This window comes from Drosophila willistoni (assembly GCF_018902025.1).
Source record: "Drosophila willistoni isolate 14030-0811.24 chromosome XR unlocalized genomic scaffold, UCI_dwil_1.1 Seg8, whole genome shotgun sequence".
In the NCBI taxonomy this organism is placed as follows: domain Eukaryota; kingdom Metazoa; phylum Arthropoda; class Insecta; order Diptera; family Drosophilidae; genus Drosophila; species Drosophila willistoni.
Window position 1 is genome coordinate 908,490 of NW_025814059.1, and position 16,969 is coordinate 925,458.

A 16,969-nucleotide genomic window follows, 5' to 3' on the forward strand; every position below is an offset into this window, starting at 1 on the left:
TTATTTGTCAAATTCCACACCGTCGAATGATTTAAATGAAAACGTTTGATTATGAAGCCAATTGTCCTTAAGAATAATTGAAAAAGTAAAAATAGACCAACAAAAAAATAGAAGTCTCGCTTTTTATATTTGAAAAACAACTTTTGTTTATTTTCTAAGAAAGATAATAATGTTATGTTTTATTTCGATTCTGTTTTCCCAAATTTAGCTATGAAAAAACCAACAGTATCCAAATTCTGGCCAGGACCAAAACGTTGCAATAACTTAGCTTGGTCTTGATCGAAGTTAGGAAGTGACAAACCAGAATGTCCCAATCTGGGTACGGCATCGAGCAAATGGATTTCAGGAAACTTTCTCAGGGCCCATTCAACAATTTCCTCACATTCGGCTTCGGTAACAGTGCAAGTGCTGTAAACTAAAGTACCGCCAGGTCTTAACAGATGCACAGCTTGTCCGAAGAGACGACGCTGGATATTCGGATAGGATTTAAGATCTTTCGCTGTTTTGAGTTGACTGGCACAGGATAGCTGCGGACGATTGCCTATTCCACTGCAGGGAGCGTCCAAAAGAATGCGATCAAAGCTGGCAGAAGAAAAGGGTGGATCATTATGCTGATCATTATGCTCCGCCAAAGCTTTGGTCGAGTCGAAAACGTGGCTTTGTATACATTTATAATGTCCTATGCGAGACTGCATAGCTTTGATACGACTCTTGGAGTTGTCTAGAGCCACCAGAACTCCTTGATCTCGCATTAGTTCGGCTATGTGTGAGGTTTTGTTGCCCGGTGCCGCACACATGTCCAGAACACGGTCACCGGGCTGAGGATTTAGAACACGCACGCATACCATAGAGGGAAGATTTTGGAGTAAACCATAGGCATCGCTCAGATCCCCCAAAGAGGGAACTCCACTAACAGTTGATTGCATTTGAATGGCTATGCCGCTGGGAGAGTCCTTTTGATTATTGTACAACTGGTATCGCTGCATTTTGACTATACCGATGCCTATGAAAATCTTTTCAGAGCTCTCGTAACGCGTTGCTGTACCTCGTTTGCAATTGCCTTCAACGTCAGCATAGACATCCACACATTCATGGAGTTGAGTTCCAGTTTCCATGGCCAAAACTCCAGGAGCATAAATATGAGAACCGCGTAACAGAGCAGCGCCACAACTAGTGTCCACAATAATCTCACGGCGAGTTGTAGAGGGTTGGCATTTATCGTCCTTGCCGCCTTTTCCGGAACTTTGATCTTTAAAGGGATCTATGCACATCATTTCGGGGATATCCGGTATGCGAAAAACCTTAGGTGCTCTCTGGCCAAAGCGATCTACAAGGGTCTGCTCAAGCTTGTGTAGGTAATCCTTTGGATCAATGGTTAAAGTGTTAACCCGATACGTTGTCAAACTAGGCGCCTGACATAGCCACTCCAAAAGTTCCGGCAGAGCTGCAACCTATAAAATAAAATCTGTTTAATTTAAATTTTTAATTTTTTTCCAGAGTTGCGTTTCCAACTACTTACTGAATAACGGTTTCCCATACTTACATTTATTTTGAGAAGTTCTTTTTCCAACTGCGGTTTTCGCAGAAAAGGAGTTTTCGGATAAAACATTTCTCCCACCAGTTGAATAAATAGTTCTCTTTACTTACTATTTATTCGCTGTTACTGCTGCAAACACTTGTTAAAAAGATAAGTTTTAAATTTTAAAAAATATTTGTATTTTTTAGAATTTAAATAGATTAGTTTAAATATTTCGTTTATTTTAAGTATTTGTGTTGTTATACAATGTAAGCAATTTCAAAAATGTCGCCGATAAATAGGGTCTTTAGTGTTTATCGATAATCGATAGGTGTTGTCTAGTCGTCGAAAGTGACCATCTCTGACAAAAAAAAAAACGTAAAACTCAACATACCGGCCTCGTTCTCTCTCTCTCTCGACGTGGCAGCGGTGAGTTTCTGTCTGTGTCGGTAATTTGGTGAGTTTGCAGTTTTTTCAACGTCAAGCACGGCCAGTTTTAATTCGCTCTGTGAATTTCCGACGTTTCCAGGCAGATATATTTTTTTTTAAATTTCTATTTAAAGTTGTGTGCATTCGGAATTAGTTGGTTCGTATATTCGTCTACACTCGTAGTACTAAGTGGTTTATTGCTATTTTCTCGTATTTAGAAAAACATTTAAATAATGGTAAAAGCGAAGAAGAAACTATGTTTTTTTATGTGTGTATGTGTGCGTGTGTATGTGTGTGTGTAGGGAAATACAACACGACGGTTGCGTGACTTTGGTCTTGGAGAATTAGGGATGAAAGCGATTGCAGTATATGTTTGTGTGTGTGCGTGGGCATTAGTTGGTAATCTTTTTACATTACAAGTTCATTAACAAATGCTGTTAAAGCATTCTATTGTATGACAGAAGTATTGTAAAGATCTTAAATTTATTGGCGAATTGGAACTTTCAGCTGAAAATTAAGCAGAGCCGCTTATCTGTCGATTGTAACACATCATGTATATATAAATTATCGAAATAAGTATGACCAAAGTTCAAAATCGTTTACGGTCACACTGTCACTGATTTCGTGTGTGGTGTGTTTTGTTGATCAGCGGAAAGAAAGTTAAAAGGAAAATTAACTAAGAATCCAACGCAGAAATCGCATACAAAACGGTAAAGTTAAAAGTGTAAAGTGGCATACATAAGAATTTTGAGCATCAAAGTGTTAAACAATTATGAAAACCCATTGATACTAGACAAAACAAGAGAAAGCCGCATTCGGGGACGGCATTCGTAGCAAGTCGAAAAGAAAGAAGAAAAACGCCATACGTCGCCGTCATCATTTCTTGGTACTCTCTTGCACACACACACATACACACATATATATATATACAAGTACACGCACACTAGTTCTACGTAGAAATTTTTTAAGGCTTTTTTTTTTCCATAAACGACATAAAAACTAGACGAAAAAATACATAGAAAGAGTAATACATAAAACTAATGGCATACTAAAATATGTTTCCATTTTTTTTTTACTTTTTGATTATTCATCATTTTAACAAAACGCACACACACACATGCAAAGCATGTCTCTGTGTGTGTGTATGAGTGAGTGAGTGAGTGAATGCAAAGTCTAGGCAGAGGGAGGGGAAAAAAAAAGTTGCTACGTGTAGTTTTTGTCTTTTTCCATAAGTTTCATTGAATTTTCTTGCATTGAACATTTGCTCAAGGAAACCTTAATATAATATGAAAATAAAAAATGAGTGTTTCTTTAATGTAGTTGTCCATTTTTTTCCTCTGTGCTGCGCATTTTGATTCGTTGGCAACGCCATGACAGATGAGTTCTGTGTTGGTAAAGGAGAAGGAGGAGGTGTGCAGGAGGTAGGGTATTGGTGGGAGGGGCACCAGAGAGAGAGAAATAAAAGCAACGGAGGCGGCTTCTTCCGCATAGTAGTAGTTCTTTAATTTAACAATTTTTTAATTGAGTTTTCAACACAGAAAGTAGCGCGCTCTGGTCATCATTGTCCTCCTCCGAGATCCCAATGTTCCTGCTTTCTGCTGACTCATCATACAACAACAACAACAACAATTCACTTAAAGTTCATGTAAAATTTGCCTTGTTTCATTTAATAATTTACGCGCTTTTATGGTTTATGTGTGGTGTTCTTAAATGAGAGGCGGGCGGAGTCGCCGTCTCCATCATTGTCGTCGTTGTCGCTGTCGTCGTCGTCGTCAGCGAAAAAAATCAATATCTTATCAGTTAGTAGCCAGCAAGCCCACCCAGCGCCGCGCTTCGTTGTCGTCGTCCATTAACAAAGCTTGCCAAATGAAGTCCAAAACTGAAGGCGGCGAACGCGTTTGTTGAAATTTTTTAATTATGTAAAGAGAAAAACAAAGAAAGGGTATTTTCAATTCAATTTGCTTGTCCATTGGCAATAGTTTCATCATTTTGCAACTCAGTTTAATCAGCTCAGGTGAGGATGGGGGGGGAGACAGATAGAGAGGCAGATTAACACGTCAGAGTTTTGAACCTCAGCTCTGAAATCTCAGTAGTCAACACGAGAGCTCATCAGTTCAGTGAAGTCAGTTAGCATTTGCCACAATTGTCATACAGTTGTTGTTTGTGTTTGTATTTGTCTCTGTCTCGAATTCCTGTGATTCCTGGGGCACAAAAAACAGCTGTTTCGTTTTGGGCGCCATATGTCAATAAGACGAGTCGACTAATTGCATTAAAAATTTCCTTCTGTATTTATCATCATTCTCATTATTATTATTATTATTATTCATTCTCTTGTAGATTCTCCTCCTAGTTGCGAGCCGCACACACACAGCTGCAACAAAAGTATAATAAAATAAAAAACAGAGAGAGAAAAAAACAACAAAACAAAAGAGAAACGTCTTCAACTTTAGTTGTGCACAACAATTCACTTCGTTCGTTCCGCCTCCTAAACGCCGCTTAGCCATGGGAAATGTGTTTGCAAATTTGTTTAAAGGCCTCTTTGGTAAAAAGGAAATGAGAATATTGATGGTCGGTTTGGATGCCGCTGGTAAAACCACAATTCTGTACAAACTCAAATTAGGCGAAATTGTTACAACGATACCTACCATTGGTGAGTGAGACTGTGACGCTCTTCATATTTTATGCATCTATTTCAATATATTTCTTTAACTCCTTTTCACAGGTTTCAATGTGGAGACTGTAGAATACAAGAATATTAGCTTTACAGTGTGGGATGTGGGCGGTCAAGACAAAATTCGTCCTTTGTGGAGGCACTATTTCCAAAACACGCAAGTACGTAACGAAGACATCGATCATATTGAACACAACTAAAAACCCAAACATGATGTTAACAACTTGTTATGATCTCTGTGATTATTCAAAGTTCATTTGTTTCAAGACGGGACTGATCCACTTGCAACTTCTACTTCATAATTGTTCTATCCATTCAAACTTTTGTTCTCAAATAGTGTGTGTTCTTTCCATTTACTATTCCTACAGGGTCTTATCTTCGTTGTCGATAGCAATGATAGAGAACGTATCGGCGAGGCGAGAGAGGAATTAATGCGCATGCTGGCTGAGGATGAGCTTAGAGATGCTGTCTTACTAATCTTTGCCAACAAACAGGTAAGATTAACTGTTTAATACAATATGAACAAGTAATGGTAGATCTCGATGCAACAACTATAAAACTATGACTTTAAAAAAGCTTTATAAAATTATTTTGTTTACAAAATCGTCATAAATTTGAAACGAGAGTGGAAAAAAGCATTTCCTCCCCGCATTATAAGGGCTTGCAGTTAAATTTAAATTACTTATATAAAATATTTATATTTTATTTGAGACGGAAGTAACTTTTGGTATTGTTGTATAGAGCGTAGAGGAGATGAGGTCATATAGTCAAACTAGTTTCTGAATAGTCTTTAATAATAGCTATTTCAAAATTATACTTTCCATAATTGAGAGATCTACTGTTTTTTATGGAAAACGTCATAAAGGAGTGTACGTGTTCTTTAAATTTTAAATTATTTTAATTCAATGATTGATTCACTAAGTCTTAAACGAATGGGCAGTGTATTGAACCTTTTACTCATAGTCTGAGTAAATGAATCACTTTGATGACGATGATTCAGAGTTGCTCGAATACCGATTGAAACAGTTTCAAGATGGTAATCCAAACGAAAATGATAGTAAAGCAAGAAAGTGAAACTTAAAATGAATTTTACGAGATTTATGTATACTAAAAGTAAAGAGAAGTAGTTAACTTGACTTCTTAATTAGTCAGGGTAATTTTATATGCATACCAGAATAAATTGAAAGCAATGAACTATTCCAAACAAAAAAAAAAGTAAAAAGAAGTATTTGCAACAATAATCTATATATATGTATGTAGGTTTGTTCGCTTTAGATGAATAGATGAATCATGCGATTGCGATTGCAGATAAAAGCACGTGTTATTAACCGGTTGATAAGCTCGTCGTCAATGTGAGAGAGATTGCATTCGACGTGTAGGAGAGTTAGATGTTGTACATGCCTTACTTTTCTTAGTTTTTGCCAATTTTTAAAACATGTTTTCTTTCTTGCTCTTTTCCAGGATCTGCCAAATGCGATGAATGCGGCTGAAATTACCGACAAGTTGGGCTTGCACTCACTAAGAAACCGCAATTGGTACATTCAGGCGACGTGTGCAACAAGCGGCGATGGTCTCTATGAGGGTCTGGACTGGTTGTCCAATCAGCTAAAGAATGCTAATCGCTAAATCCAAGCAACTAAGCAACCAACCAACAAAACAAAAAAAAAAAAAATAAAATCAACAACACACACACACACACACATATAACATACAATCACCCCCCCGCCCAAAAGAAAACAGCATAATTCAAATCACTAAAACTTTGATTTTAATCAAAGTCAAAAAGCAAGCAGCGCATACACCGGGCGTGTCTACCAATAGAAAGAGACAACAACAACTACAACGGGAACCCTAGAAGCAGTAACTAGAAAGGGATAGACAGACAGACAGCGGGAGAGCGAGAAATAAAGAATTGTGAGTGGGTGAGAGAGAGAGTGAATAAGAGGAAGAGAAAAGAGAGTGTGATGAGAAGAGAAAACCGGCAACAACAACAAGAGCAGAGATCTTCGCTTAATTTTTAAGGGCTTCTGTGCATTTCCAAAAAGATAAAAAACAAAAAAAATGATTAAAAAAAACCTAATTAGAAGAAAAAGTCCGAAATTTTTGAATTACATTTCAACAAGCAGCGCATATATATATATATATAAAAACAAAAGAAAAACGAAAGCTATGTTTTAATTTTAATTTATATACACGGCTATATTCGAAAATTCAGAAAATGCAGCAACAGGCAAACAAACAAAAAGGCTAAATTCAAAAATAATATAAACAACATCCATCAATAACAACAACAAGAAAAAAGAAGCAAAATACAACAACATACACCCCACACCAACAACAACAACAACAAAAGGAGAAGAGAAGAAAATAAGAAAAGAAAAAACCAGCAGAAACGCAAAAACAAAGTATATATGGTATAAAATTGTCTTAAGTTAAGTTTTTGCCCTAGCCCTCATCAGAATATATATTTCTTTTTAATTTTATATAAATATAAAAGTAATAATAATGCGAAAACAAAACAGAAATGTAATTGTAATTGCTCTTTAAATCAACAACAACAACAAAACAAAAATACAACTTCTAAACCATTTTAATTTTTCAAACAATATTTTCATTTTGTGTCTCGATAAACACACACGTATATATATTAAAAACCTATATTAAAACGGAACGTACTATTTAAAAAAAAAAAAAACAAAAAACAAAAAAAAACGTAATTCTAAATAAAAATTTAATAAAATATAAAAAAAGAAGCGAGAAAACATTAAAAAAAAATACTAGTAATATCAAGATGAAGAAATAACCATCATAGATAGAAATAGAAAAGTGAAATTTACCATCTCCAAGAGCAGCATTTTATTTTTACATTTTGAATCTCCCCATAGAGGGGTTCTTGTTTTCTATTCCGATTTATATTTGCTTTAAGTTCTCTTTTTTTTTTTTAGTTTAAAGCACATAAAATACACATTAACATCGGAATATTGGTATATTTATATGACTAGGATTTGATGAGTGCTAGAGAATTGTGTATTAATTAAAATAATCAATATTAATTCTTTTTCCTCCTATACTCGGCATGGTTTCCATTTTTGTTAGCCAAACTTTCAAAAAATACTTTATATCTAATTAAACTTGCATTCCACTAGTATAAGTTTTGAAGTAACTTTTCGATTATATTATTCATTTTTGAGTTGTTAAATCTTATTGAATCGTTTTGGAAAGGTTTGGGGTTCAATTTTCCCATAAAACATAACCCACTGACGGATCGGCAGGCTATAAATACTTCAAGAAAAAGTATTTGCTATCAAACGATTTTTATCTTGGAGTACACAGATCTATATGAGATCAATTAGTCTCTTATTTAGAATAGCATTAATGTGTCCATATCGGATGACTGTATCGTAGAACAACAAAAGTTTTTTTTTTTAAATTTCTATAATAAATTTCCGTTACAGCGGTGGCGCCATCTTGCGTTAGAGGTCGCTACAGTGTGTTGACAAGCGTGTGTGTGTGCAATTTGTAAATTTCTCAACACTGGCAACCCAATTGCCGCTATGAAAATTGTCTAACACTTACCCTAGTTGATTGTATGAAGAAAAAAATTAGTTAATTTAATTAAAACTTAAAATGTCATCAAAACAGAATGCCAAAAAATCTAAATGGTCACTCGACTTCAATGGAAGGTAAGCCCAAATAATGACATCAAGTTAGTTTGTTTCATATTTACGTTATTATATGTATATTTTTTTGTAGTAAAAATGCGGAACTATCGTCAGTGTCGCCCCCAGGGTACAATCCAACTGCCCTGGTCAATCAAAATGAAGTAGTGCGTGATCAACGTTTAGTAATCAAGAAATCCTGGGATCTGGCCTTGGGGCCATTAAAGAATGTGAGCTTTTGTTTGTTTACACATTTCTTGGTGGATAAACATTTCATAATTCTCACATTGCATCTGTTTACAGATACCAATGAATCTATTTATTATGTACATGTCCGGAAATTCGATATCCATATTCCCCATTATGATGGTAGGCATGATGCTTATACGGCCAATTAAGGCAGTGTTCACCACTCAAGTCACCTCGAAAATGGCAGAAGGCGCCCAAGGTACGGGCCAGCGTATTATCTATATTCTTGGAAATTTGGCAAATGTTGCTCTGGCCTTATACAAATGTCATAGTATGGGCCTGTTACCCACTCATGCCTCCGATTGGCTGGCATTTGTTCAACCCCAGACGCGGCTGGAATATTATGGTGGCGGGATATCATTTATATAGAAATTATTTTAAAGATAAATTAAACTTGGCTTTATTGCATGACTATGAGCGAAAAAAAACATTTTTGTATAGTTTGAGTTCTGTGTGTTTTGTATAATGAACTAAGTAATTATGTGTGGCTGTTGTCAATCATCCAATATCTTCTTGGCCTCTTTTTTGATGTCGCTCACCAATTGCTCAGCCGGCGATCTGAAAATCCACAGATCGAAATATATGTAGGTAAGTAGTAGTAAAAATGATTACATTGAAATAAAAACTGTTTATGCTAACTTGTAATGAGTCTCGAAAAACATCTAAATTTATTTTCTAGAAAAACAATAATTGATATTGTTTGTGTAATCTGATCTGAGAAATACATGTATGCAATTGTATTGAACGTTGATGTGAACCTAGAGACCCATTCTATACACACATATGTATATGAAGGTATATTTATAGATTGGATAGTTCTTTGATGAATCAACGATCAAGATTGTGAACAGTTTATTGTTTTCAATTTCAAATCAGACTTTGTGGAGAAGTTTAGGATGCGTTTCGCTAAAACTGTATCAGTTTGTTAATGGGCAATTGTGTACAATTATTATGTACAAATGGCTATTATCATGTATGCTTTTGGAGGCAGCAATTACTTTTTCTTGTTATCATCAACCAATTCGCGCAGCTTCTGATTTAGACGCTCGACCAACTTTTGCGGATCATCAACACGCGGCACCTGTAAGTATTGTAATTGTAATACTAATTTAGCCTTTTTCAATGTTTCATTATTGAACTTACCTCATAGTTTTGTGATATGTAGATGCCCGTGTAAATGCCGGCACCGAAAGTCAACTGCAGAAGAAAGGAAAAAAGGTAAGATCAATCAAAATGAGTAAGCCAGAATTAGTTGCTGCCTATAATTTGAAATTTGGCTTAAACTGCTGACCAAGGAGAAACATAGTGTCCGCTTTGTTGTCCAGAATGGCTTCTTTGGGCATAGCGGAATCTCTTGTATATGTGGTTGACAGCAACTGCCACCAGCTCCACCTCCACCTGCACAAGTTCCCAATCCCCGATGATGCCTCATCAATTGTAAACCCAATCCAACAACTTTCATTTTTAAATTTAGTAAATCTTAAAACTATTCAATATCGTTTTCGCTTGAAGTACTTAGTTGTTTGTATGACAATATGAGCAAAGCATTCCTATATTTATATCTATATGTTGGAAAACATATCAGATGATGATATACCGATTAGGATATATGTGTATTTAGGATTTCTATTAACTGGATGAGCCATTGCTTGAGATACAAGCTATGTACAAATCTATGTATCTATTTGAACCATTTTAGCTATGGTACAAAGGTCATTTTACTCATTATACATTTCCAAAAGTTTTACGGGTTTGATGAAATTGTTCATAATTTTTATGCAATCGCATGACTAATATGAGAGAAAGTAAGCTGAGGTAAACAGTTTTGTTATAGGTTCTTATTGCTTTGATGCAGAATAAGGTCTATACTATATAGCCCACTAGATAAGTATCTTAGCTTATTTAAACATTTATTTTTGTGCGTGGGTGTTGCTATGCGGGCTTTTGAGCAATAGTTAACCGATTTGTTTTCACTGTCCATAGCTTATATAACGAGTTTTATCCCTGAAAACTAAGCAAATTGTTTGCAAAGGACATGCACTTGAAACTGGAAATCGGTTGGAAACACATAAACATTTTCGACGGCTTAGAGAAACTTGTTCTTTGTTTCAGAAGCTGTTTGTACGACAAGAACAATAGACAAACAATCACAAGAACATATGAATATGAATTCATACCTCTAAATAGACACAAAGCAGCTGCTTTCGCCAGCTTTCGATTGTGACATTGTGTATATGTGTGTATTAATGTGTGTGCTTGTATTTTTATGTCAATTATTTTCTTTTGTTTATCAGAAATATCATTAGGAAAATACTTACCAAAAATTTTAACATCGTTGTATAGCTAAAACCACCAATTCCACTTCCAACTGCTCTGTCGCTGCCCGCCAGTGTGGTATATTATTTTTTTTTTCTTATTAAGAAAGAAGAAGAGGCTACGTCAGCGACAGAGAAAGAGAGCGAGAGCGCCTGGAAGGTCAATATGAAAACAGCTGATAGACACACAAAATTCTCTTTTGACCAAATACAAAAAATTATCTAATCGCAAATGAACAGTTGTCTTGTTTAACGCTGATTTTACTAATTATACACACACGCTCACGGGGATGGTGGTAAAATTTATTTATTATTTCTAAAATATAAGTAGATAGTTTCTATCTACTACGTAACAGGCCGAAAGAAAAACTGATTTGAATTAAAGAGCTGAAAGCAAAATGTGAAAGTCCAAAAATAAAACACGTTTTGTTGTTGTTGTTGTTTTGTCGCTGTGTCGTCGCATTACTTAATTTGCATTTAATCAAGAAAAAAAAATCATATTCAAATTTGCCGCACTATTGTTAGGTCCGTGGTCAGCTGTTAACTGCCGCATTGTCCAACACTGGCAACGAACGAGCCTTTTAAGCTATAATTGCCGGCCGAGTTTTCAGGTAGACAAACAAAACCAAACAGAGAAATAAAATTCCCAATGCTGGAATCACAACTGTGTTGATTTTACTCTGTATTGACAAATTATCCAATTTACGTTCTTTTTTCTGCTTGCGAGTCTCTTTGACTTTACCCTTCAGTTGACGCATTTTCTGTAAATGTAATTTTGGTAGCAATTCATTCACAATATATATTTTTTATGATAAGAAATACTTACGCCCGCAAAAAAATGAACTGTACACTTGGCTTGGTGACGTGTGGCTGAGCTTGTGCGTATAGAACAACAAACAAACCAACAAAAAAACAGAAGCAAGAACACACACAAACAGGTCCAACAGGTAGTCAAAGAAAATTGACTAACTGCTTGATTAGTGTTGCCAAGCGTTAAACAGAAAGTGCTGCCCATTTAAATGTAAATCAAGTTGGTGGCGCCTGTTTGAAATACTAATTTTTCCAGTTGACACACAAACAAATTTATTTAACCATTTTGCCAGCAAGCACATATTTTATTTTTCTATTATTTTAATTTTTAAGTAACAGTTTGTCACCGATTAATGCCAAATGGTTACACATTTGCTGCCTACACGCTGTGCTTCTGTTGCAACCTGCCTAATCGGACGACTATATCATATATCTCACCTATGAACTTTAGGGCGAATATGTCAAGAAAAAGTTTATATACACTTACCTTAGTAAAGGCCATCAATGTTTTTAACTGGTTTTAGTTTTTATTAATAGAAATGTTACTATATTAAAAAGTCTTTAAAGGATATTTTAAAGATTTATTTAAACAATACTTTATCTAGAGATTATAAATCCATAATGCATAGATGCATAGAACTTTTTGACTTTTGGCTTTAAACCAAATTCTATTGTTTAGTATATATTATTTATACTTCTATATATATATGCATATGAATATTAGAGTATATATTCTTCTGCTTCAAGTTGGTTCCATCTGTTGGTATTCTTATTTGCCTGCCACACACACAACCACGCACACTCGGTCACAATTGGAATCGCAGTCACATTCTCGGACTGCTTTGTAACTGGATACCTGAAGGAGACACAAAAAAAAAACAAACAAATTTAAGTTTTATGTTGACTTTGGTTTCCATGGTTCCATAACCTACATTATACATATATATTTACTATATATATGTATGTATTTTCCTTTAATTTATTCGAACCGGTTTGCTAAGCTTCGGGCTTGCAACCAGAGAACTGCTGGCACCTTCACCTCTAAATGCGATTTCTAAAATGTTTTGAGCAAGTCCAAATGCTCTTACAGTTCACCAGATGAAGCAATAATAATGCAAAAGCAAGAAAGCCAAAAGCCACCTTGCCCCATAGCCCATAGTTGGCAATGGCTCTGCTCATACACAAGTAGCCAACTTTGTGCATGGATAATGAGAGGTATCCCCCCTACCCCCCAACCACCACCGCCACCCATTCTGGACTCAAATCAATTCTGATCCCGAGATTCAAGCTAACAGGCAATTTCCTAAATCCATACCTTAAATGGTAAGTTAAACCTTTTTTTTTGTGGTTTTTGGGCACGGACTATTGGCAACTATTTAGTCGATCCAAAGCTGACAACTTGGCCAAGACAGATCATGGAATGAAAGAATGCCTTACACATTGGTTAACGAGCTAATCAAACTGATATTAATCGCTTATTTAACTCGCCAAAGACAATTAATTGTAATAATTTAATTATATATATTTTAAACAAATTGATAATTAATTTAAAATTACAATAATTTGTTATACATTTTGGGTTCCAATGTGCAAGGCAATTCAAATTGTTTCTTTGAGTGGTTTTTTGGCCTGATTGTGCTACCAAGTTAAAATGATTCTTTCAACTTGTTCGTTAGCCTGTTGGAGCCCCCAAGCAAGGTGTTGTTGATTGGATTCGCTTTCCGACTTCGGTCTCTCTTTCTCTCTCTCTGTCTCTGTCTTTCCATCTGCATTTAGCTAAACTCCTTATTGTGATTTTCGAGTCGTAAAAAGATGGATTAGCGAGTTGGGATTTATGTCTTGTTACGGTCATAATAGATTATCTTTGCTCAATCATTGTTACTGGTTACCTGGACATTTTGGTCAAGCATCAAGACATGGTGATGTCTAACCCACCCCACCCCACCCCTCCCCACCACAAACAACTTGCATTATTCGCATGCTACAATGTTTCGACAAATGCTCGTTAGCTTTGAGGCATCTGTCTAGTTGCATGTCGGAAGCTAGAAGCAATGTTCAGTAGATGATGATTGCCATGTTGATGTCTGATGCTGATGTGGATGCTTGATGCTGATGCTGATGCTGATGGGGGCTTTAATACGTATACGCCTTTCCCCGCCTTCCCTTCCCAAAGATCTAAACGAAAATATCCCCCCTTTCCCCTTTGCCAGATGTTGCAATTAAACTATCCTGAAGTTTGTGACAAATTAAAATCCAACTAAGAACTACAAAGATGGTAAACGACTGTAAATTCTTGGCTCAAAAGATACGTTTTTGGTTGGAGTATAACTGATTGGTAAGACGATCATTTCTTTCAGTATTTCATTAGTCATTAGTTCATTAGTTTCTCTTCTAACATACCAAAAATATAGGTCAATCAGTTGAAGATCATTTAAAACCATTTTGGCTTTGCTTGGGAAAAATTTTTTGGCATTTTTGCTCGTGTAAGTAAGAGATATTTCTCAGCAAAGTAGCCTTTCCGACCAATCTATCTTTATGGCAGTGCCGCATTAGCTAATTTTCCTTCATGTTCTAATTTTTACATTGGAAAGTGATCTTCTTTTTCAAAGCTTCTGTTCTTTCTTTTAAATTTCCTTTGAAGACTTCTAAAATGTCATGACTACCTTTAAAGACTTATATTGAGAAGTTGCCTACAAAAAAGGTTGAGTTCTGCGAGGGCATACTGTATGTAAGACATATTATATGCTTCCGTATACCTACTGTAACTCTTCAGGCAACTATTTTGCCATGGATAGTAGACCTGTCTGGCATGCTGTGTACTTACGCAGATCAAGTATTTTTTAGTTTTCGGCATAGAAGGCAAAGAAGGCGTGCCAAAAAAAAAAAAAAAGAAGAAAAAAATTATTTGAAACAAACTTGATCTGCTAGACATGCTAGACGAGTGTACACACACTCCATTCAGTTGGATAGGGGATGGGGGACAAGGGCGTGAAAGGAGAAAGATTTGTGGTTTCTAGAAATGCCTCTTCCTTTACACTCACTGAGATCGGCAAATCGACTTTTTCATATCCCACTCCCCTGTCTTCCTCTCTCTCTCTCTCTCCATCTGTGGTCAATAAAATTTGTTTAATTCCTAAGTGGAGCATATTTTCTGATTGTATATACAAACATATATTTTTATTAACAACAAGAGAAAGTAATGTCTAAAGATTAGTCTGCGACTGAATTGTTAAGTTAGAAAAGGAAAGAAAATTATTAACAATTACCCTGATCGAACAAGGCTTTAATAGAAAAGTTGAATGCCGATAAAACCCTTAAAACTATGTTATGATTAAACGATTCTAACCAAAGTAGGCAGCATAATAGGGATATCTGGCAATATAGGGACTCGTCTGCAATGGAACAGGTGCTGCTGTTATTCTGGCAAATGCCGTTGGCTGTATAAAGCCTCCAAGTTGGGCGGGATAATAGGCAATAGTTGGCTGAACAATGGCCGAAGGTGGAGCAGCTGGGGCAGGTTGAGTTGCCTTGTTGGTAACGGGCACTTGCTCGACGGCATCATCAATATCTTCTTGAGCCTCGCTATTCGCCACAAGTCTTGCTGGCTTTGGCTGGGCAGGAACAGGAGCAGGCGCCGGAGCAGGCACAGCAGCTGGAGGTCCATAACTTCTAGATGGCTGTGCGACCAAAGGAAGTTGCCGGAGTGGCTTGGCAGCTCCTGCGGCTGGATAAAATGGTCGCTGTCGCTGCTGTTGGCCCACAGTTGAGTGAGCCAAGGCAAGCACGGATATCAAAAGCGCAACAACCACAATGTTAAGCTCCATATTGCTGACTATTTCGATCGTTGACTGTGAGAAGTAAATTTATATCAAAATGTACGATTAGCCAGTAACAAACTATTTAAGATGCCAAAGGCATAGCCAGTGGCACACGACCTTCCTCCCAAAGCCAAAACACAGTTGAACATGAAACGGAATGGCCAATGCGACTCAGAGATACCTTGCATACTCTGGCGAGGGGTGGGTGGCATAGGAAATAAATAAAAGGAAATCCCTCCTCTGCCACGAAAGATGAACCGAACTAAAGGTCGTGCTTCAATGGCAACTCCTAACAAGATAATCCTAGACACAGGTGTTCAAATTAGACAGACAGATAGAGTCTGCCATGTCTGCCATGTACCTTAATGTCTAGAGGGTATATATTGGATACTCAAAACAAAGGTCGACATTGACCCCAAAAGTGGGAGTAAGGTAAAACTGTGTAAAATTAAATTGTGAACTGCATTTCTATGCACCAATTTTATATATGTGGACATCAATATGCAGTCAATGTTCTAACATTTTTCCAATTTTTGGTTTTTTTTTTTTTGCTGTTTTGGTCGGCAATCAATAGATTTGAAAACTACACAAAAAATGGCTGTAAATTGTAATTTGGTCACGTTCAAGTGTTAACAATACAAATTAACCCATCTGACCATATGCAAATTTGATGACACTATATCACGAAAAATGGATAATTTATGTGTATTAATAATATTACGACGAGGGAGGGTTAAATGCTTATCTATTTAGGCCCCACACGCCCCTCGCCCGGCTCACAAGACGAAAAAAATCATTCCAATTTGAAAATGATAAACTTATTATGCATATATTTATTAACTTAGAGAGCATATCTCAACAAAAATGTTCCTAATTTGATTGTTATTCTATTTGATTGTAGTTCCCAAAAGTATGCTATGAACAACTTACTAACTACAGTAGATTCTCGTTTCTCCAGTTCCTTACTTTTTGACCAGATACTAAACTAAGGCGAAACGCCTTTGTATCCAAAACTCCTTCGAATCCTTTACGATAGACTGAAAACCAAGAGGTTGCCAGAGTTTTTGTTTGTACGAAATTGCCCACTATCTACATAATCATTTGAATAATGGAGTTTCTGCTGTTATTAGCAAGAAGCTAGCTTAACTTTCGCTACTACTAAATTAATACAAAATATACAATTATGTATATTTATTGCATACTGCAAGGGGCTTTAGAGTCCATGTGTTATATTAATTGATATTAAATTTAATTGATACGAACATTTCTCTAATAGATTTTATTAGAATCATAAACATAATAGGCCTTAAAGTGTTTAAACATTCATTTTTTTCTTACCAATTTTACCGCCCACTTTTGTTTTTTTTTATTTTTACACTTTTAGCCTACGACTAGATTTAGCTGACGGGGCGGAGATAAAAACTTGAGCATCGCTAGCTATCTGGCTTCTGTCTCTCTTCTTCTCTCTCTTTCTGTGTGTGTGCATTCCCCATGTCATCTGA

At 36.1% G+C, this 16,969-nt stretch overlaps 6 protein-coding genes across 10 annotated transcripts; 2 read left to right on the forward strand and 4 right to left on the reverse strand.

Annotated features, from left to right (window-relative positions):
* Positions 1–120: 120 nt before the first annotated feature.
* On the reverse strand, positions 121–1,980 carry LOC6645693 (tRNA (cytosine(72)-C(5))-methyltransferase NSUN6). Of its 2 annotated transcripts, none has more exons than XM_002068448.4 (3): positions 1,911–1,980; positions 1,544–1,666; positions 121–1,451 (listed from the first exon to the last, which is right to left on the reverse strand). In XM_002068448.4, the coding sequence occupies exons 2-3, from the start codon at positions 1,607–1,609 to the stop codon at positions 180–182; spliced, it is 1,338 nt and encodes a 445-aa protein (XP_002068484.2). In that variant the 5' UTR covers positions 1,610–1,666; positions 1,911–1,980; the 3' UTR covers positions 121–179. The 2 variants fall into 2 exon arrangements, with proteins under 2 accessions (XP_002068484.2, XP_023033365.1); XM_023177597.2 differs by having other exon boundaries at positions 1,544–1,675.
* A 20-nt stretch (positions 1,981–2,000) lies between these two features.
* On the forward strand, positions 2,001–6,601 carry LOC6645694 (ADP-ribosylation factor 1). Of its 3 annotated transcripts, none has more exons than XM_015177745.3 (5): positions 2,001–2,102; positions 4,283–4,595; positions 4,668–4,777; positions 4,985–5,110; positions 6,078–6,601. In XM_015177745.3, exons 2-5 carry the CDS (start codon positions 4,448–4,450, stop codon positions 6,240–6,242), a joined length of 549 nt encoding a protein of 182 aa, XP_015033231.1. In that variant the 5' UTR covers positions 2,001–2,102; positions 4,283–4,447; the 3' UTR covers positions 6,243–6,601. The 3 variants fall into 3 exon arrangements, with proteins under 3 accessions (XP_015033231.1, XP_002068485.1, XP_023033366.1); XM_002068449.4 differs by lacking the exon at positions 2,001–2,102 and adding an exon at positions 2,568–2,655; XM_023177598.2 differs by lacking the exon at positions 2,001–2,102 and adding an exon at positions 2,758–2,831.
* A 1,567-nt stretch (positions 6,602–8,168) lies between these two features.
* LOC6645696 (ER membrane protein complex subunit 4) lies at positions 8,169–8,970 on the forward strand. The gene is made up of 3 exons (XM_002068450.4): positions 8,169–8,299; positions 8,370–8,505; positions 8,579–8,970. Exons 1-3 carry the CDS (start codon positions 8,244–8,246, stop codon positions 8,891–8,893), a joined length of 507 nt encoding a protein of 168 aa, XP_002068486.1. The 5' UTR covers positions 8,169–8,243; the 3' UTR covers positions 8,894–8,970.
* Positions 8,897–11,045, reverse strand: LOC6645697. 2 transcript variants are annotated; one of them, XM_002068451.4, is made up of 4 exons: positions 10,843–11,045; positions 9,668–9,721; positions 9,523–9,605; positions 8,897–9,082 (listed from the first exon to the last, which is right to left on the reverse strand). In XM_002068451.4, the coding sequence occupies exons 1-4, from the start codon at positions 10,855–10,857 to the stop codon at positions 9,019–9,021; spliced, it is 216 nt and encodes a 71-aa protein (XP_002068487.2). In that variant the 5' UTR covers positions 10,858–11,045; the 3' UTR covers positions 8,897–9,018. The 2 variants fall into 2 exon arrangements, with proteins under 2 accessions (XP_002068487.2, XP_046868302.1); XM_047012346.1 differs by lacking the exon at positions 10,843–11,045 and adding an exon at positions 9,816–10,058.
* A 223-nt stretch (positions 11,046–11,268) lies between these two features.
* On the reverse strand, positions 11,269–11,784 carry LOC6645698 (single-pass membrane and coiled-coil domain-containing protein 4 homolog). The gene is made up of 2 exons (XM_002068452.4): positions 11,666–11,784; positions 11,269–11,600 (listed from the first exon to the last, which is right to left on the reverse strand). The coding sequence occupies exon 2, from the start codon at positions 11,595–11,597 to the stop codon at positions 11,421–11,423; it is 177 nt and encodes a 58-aa protein (XP_002068488.1). The 5' UTR covers positions 11,598–11,600; positions 11,666–11,784; the 3' UTR covers positions 11,269–11,420.
* A 3,206-nt stretch (positions 11,785–14,990) lies between these two features.
* On the reverse strand, positions 14,991–15,473 carry LOC6645699 (classical arabinogalactan protein 4). Its single transcript, XM_002068453.1, has one exon. It carries the CDS (start codon positions 15,471–15,473, stop codon positions 14,991–14,993), a length of 483 nt encoding a protein of 160 aa, XP_002068489.1.
* Between the last annotated feature and the right edge of the window lie 1,496 nt (positions 15,474–16,969).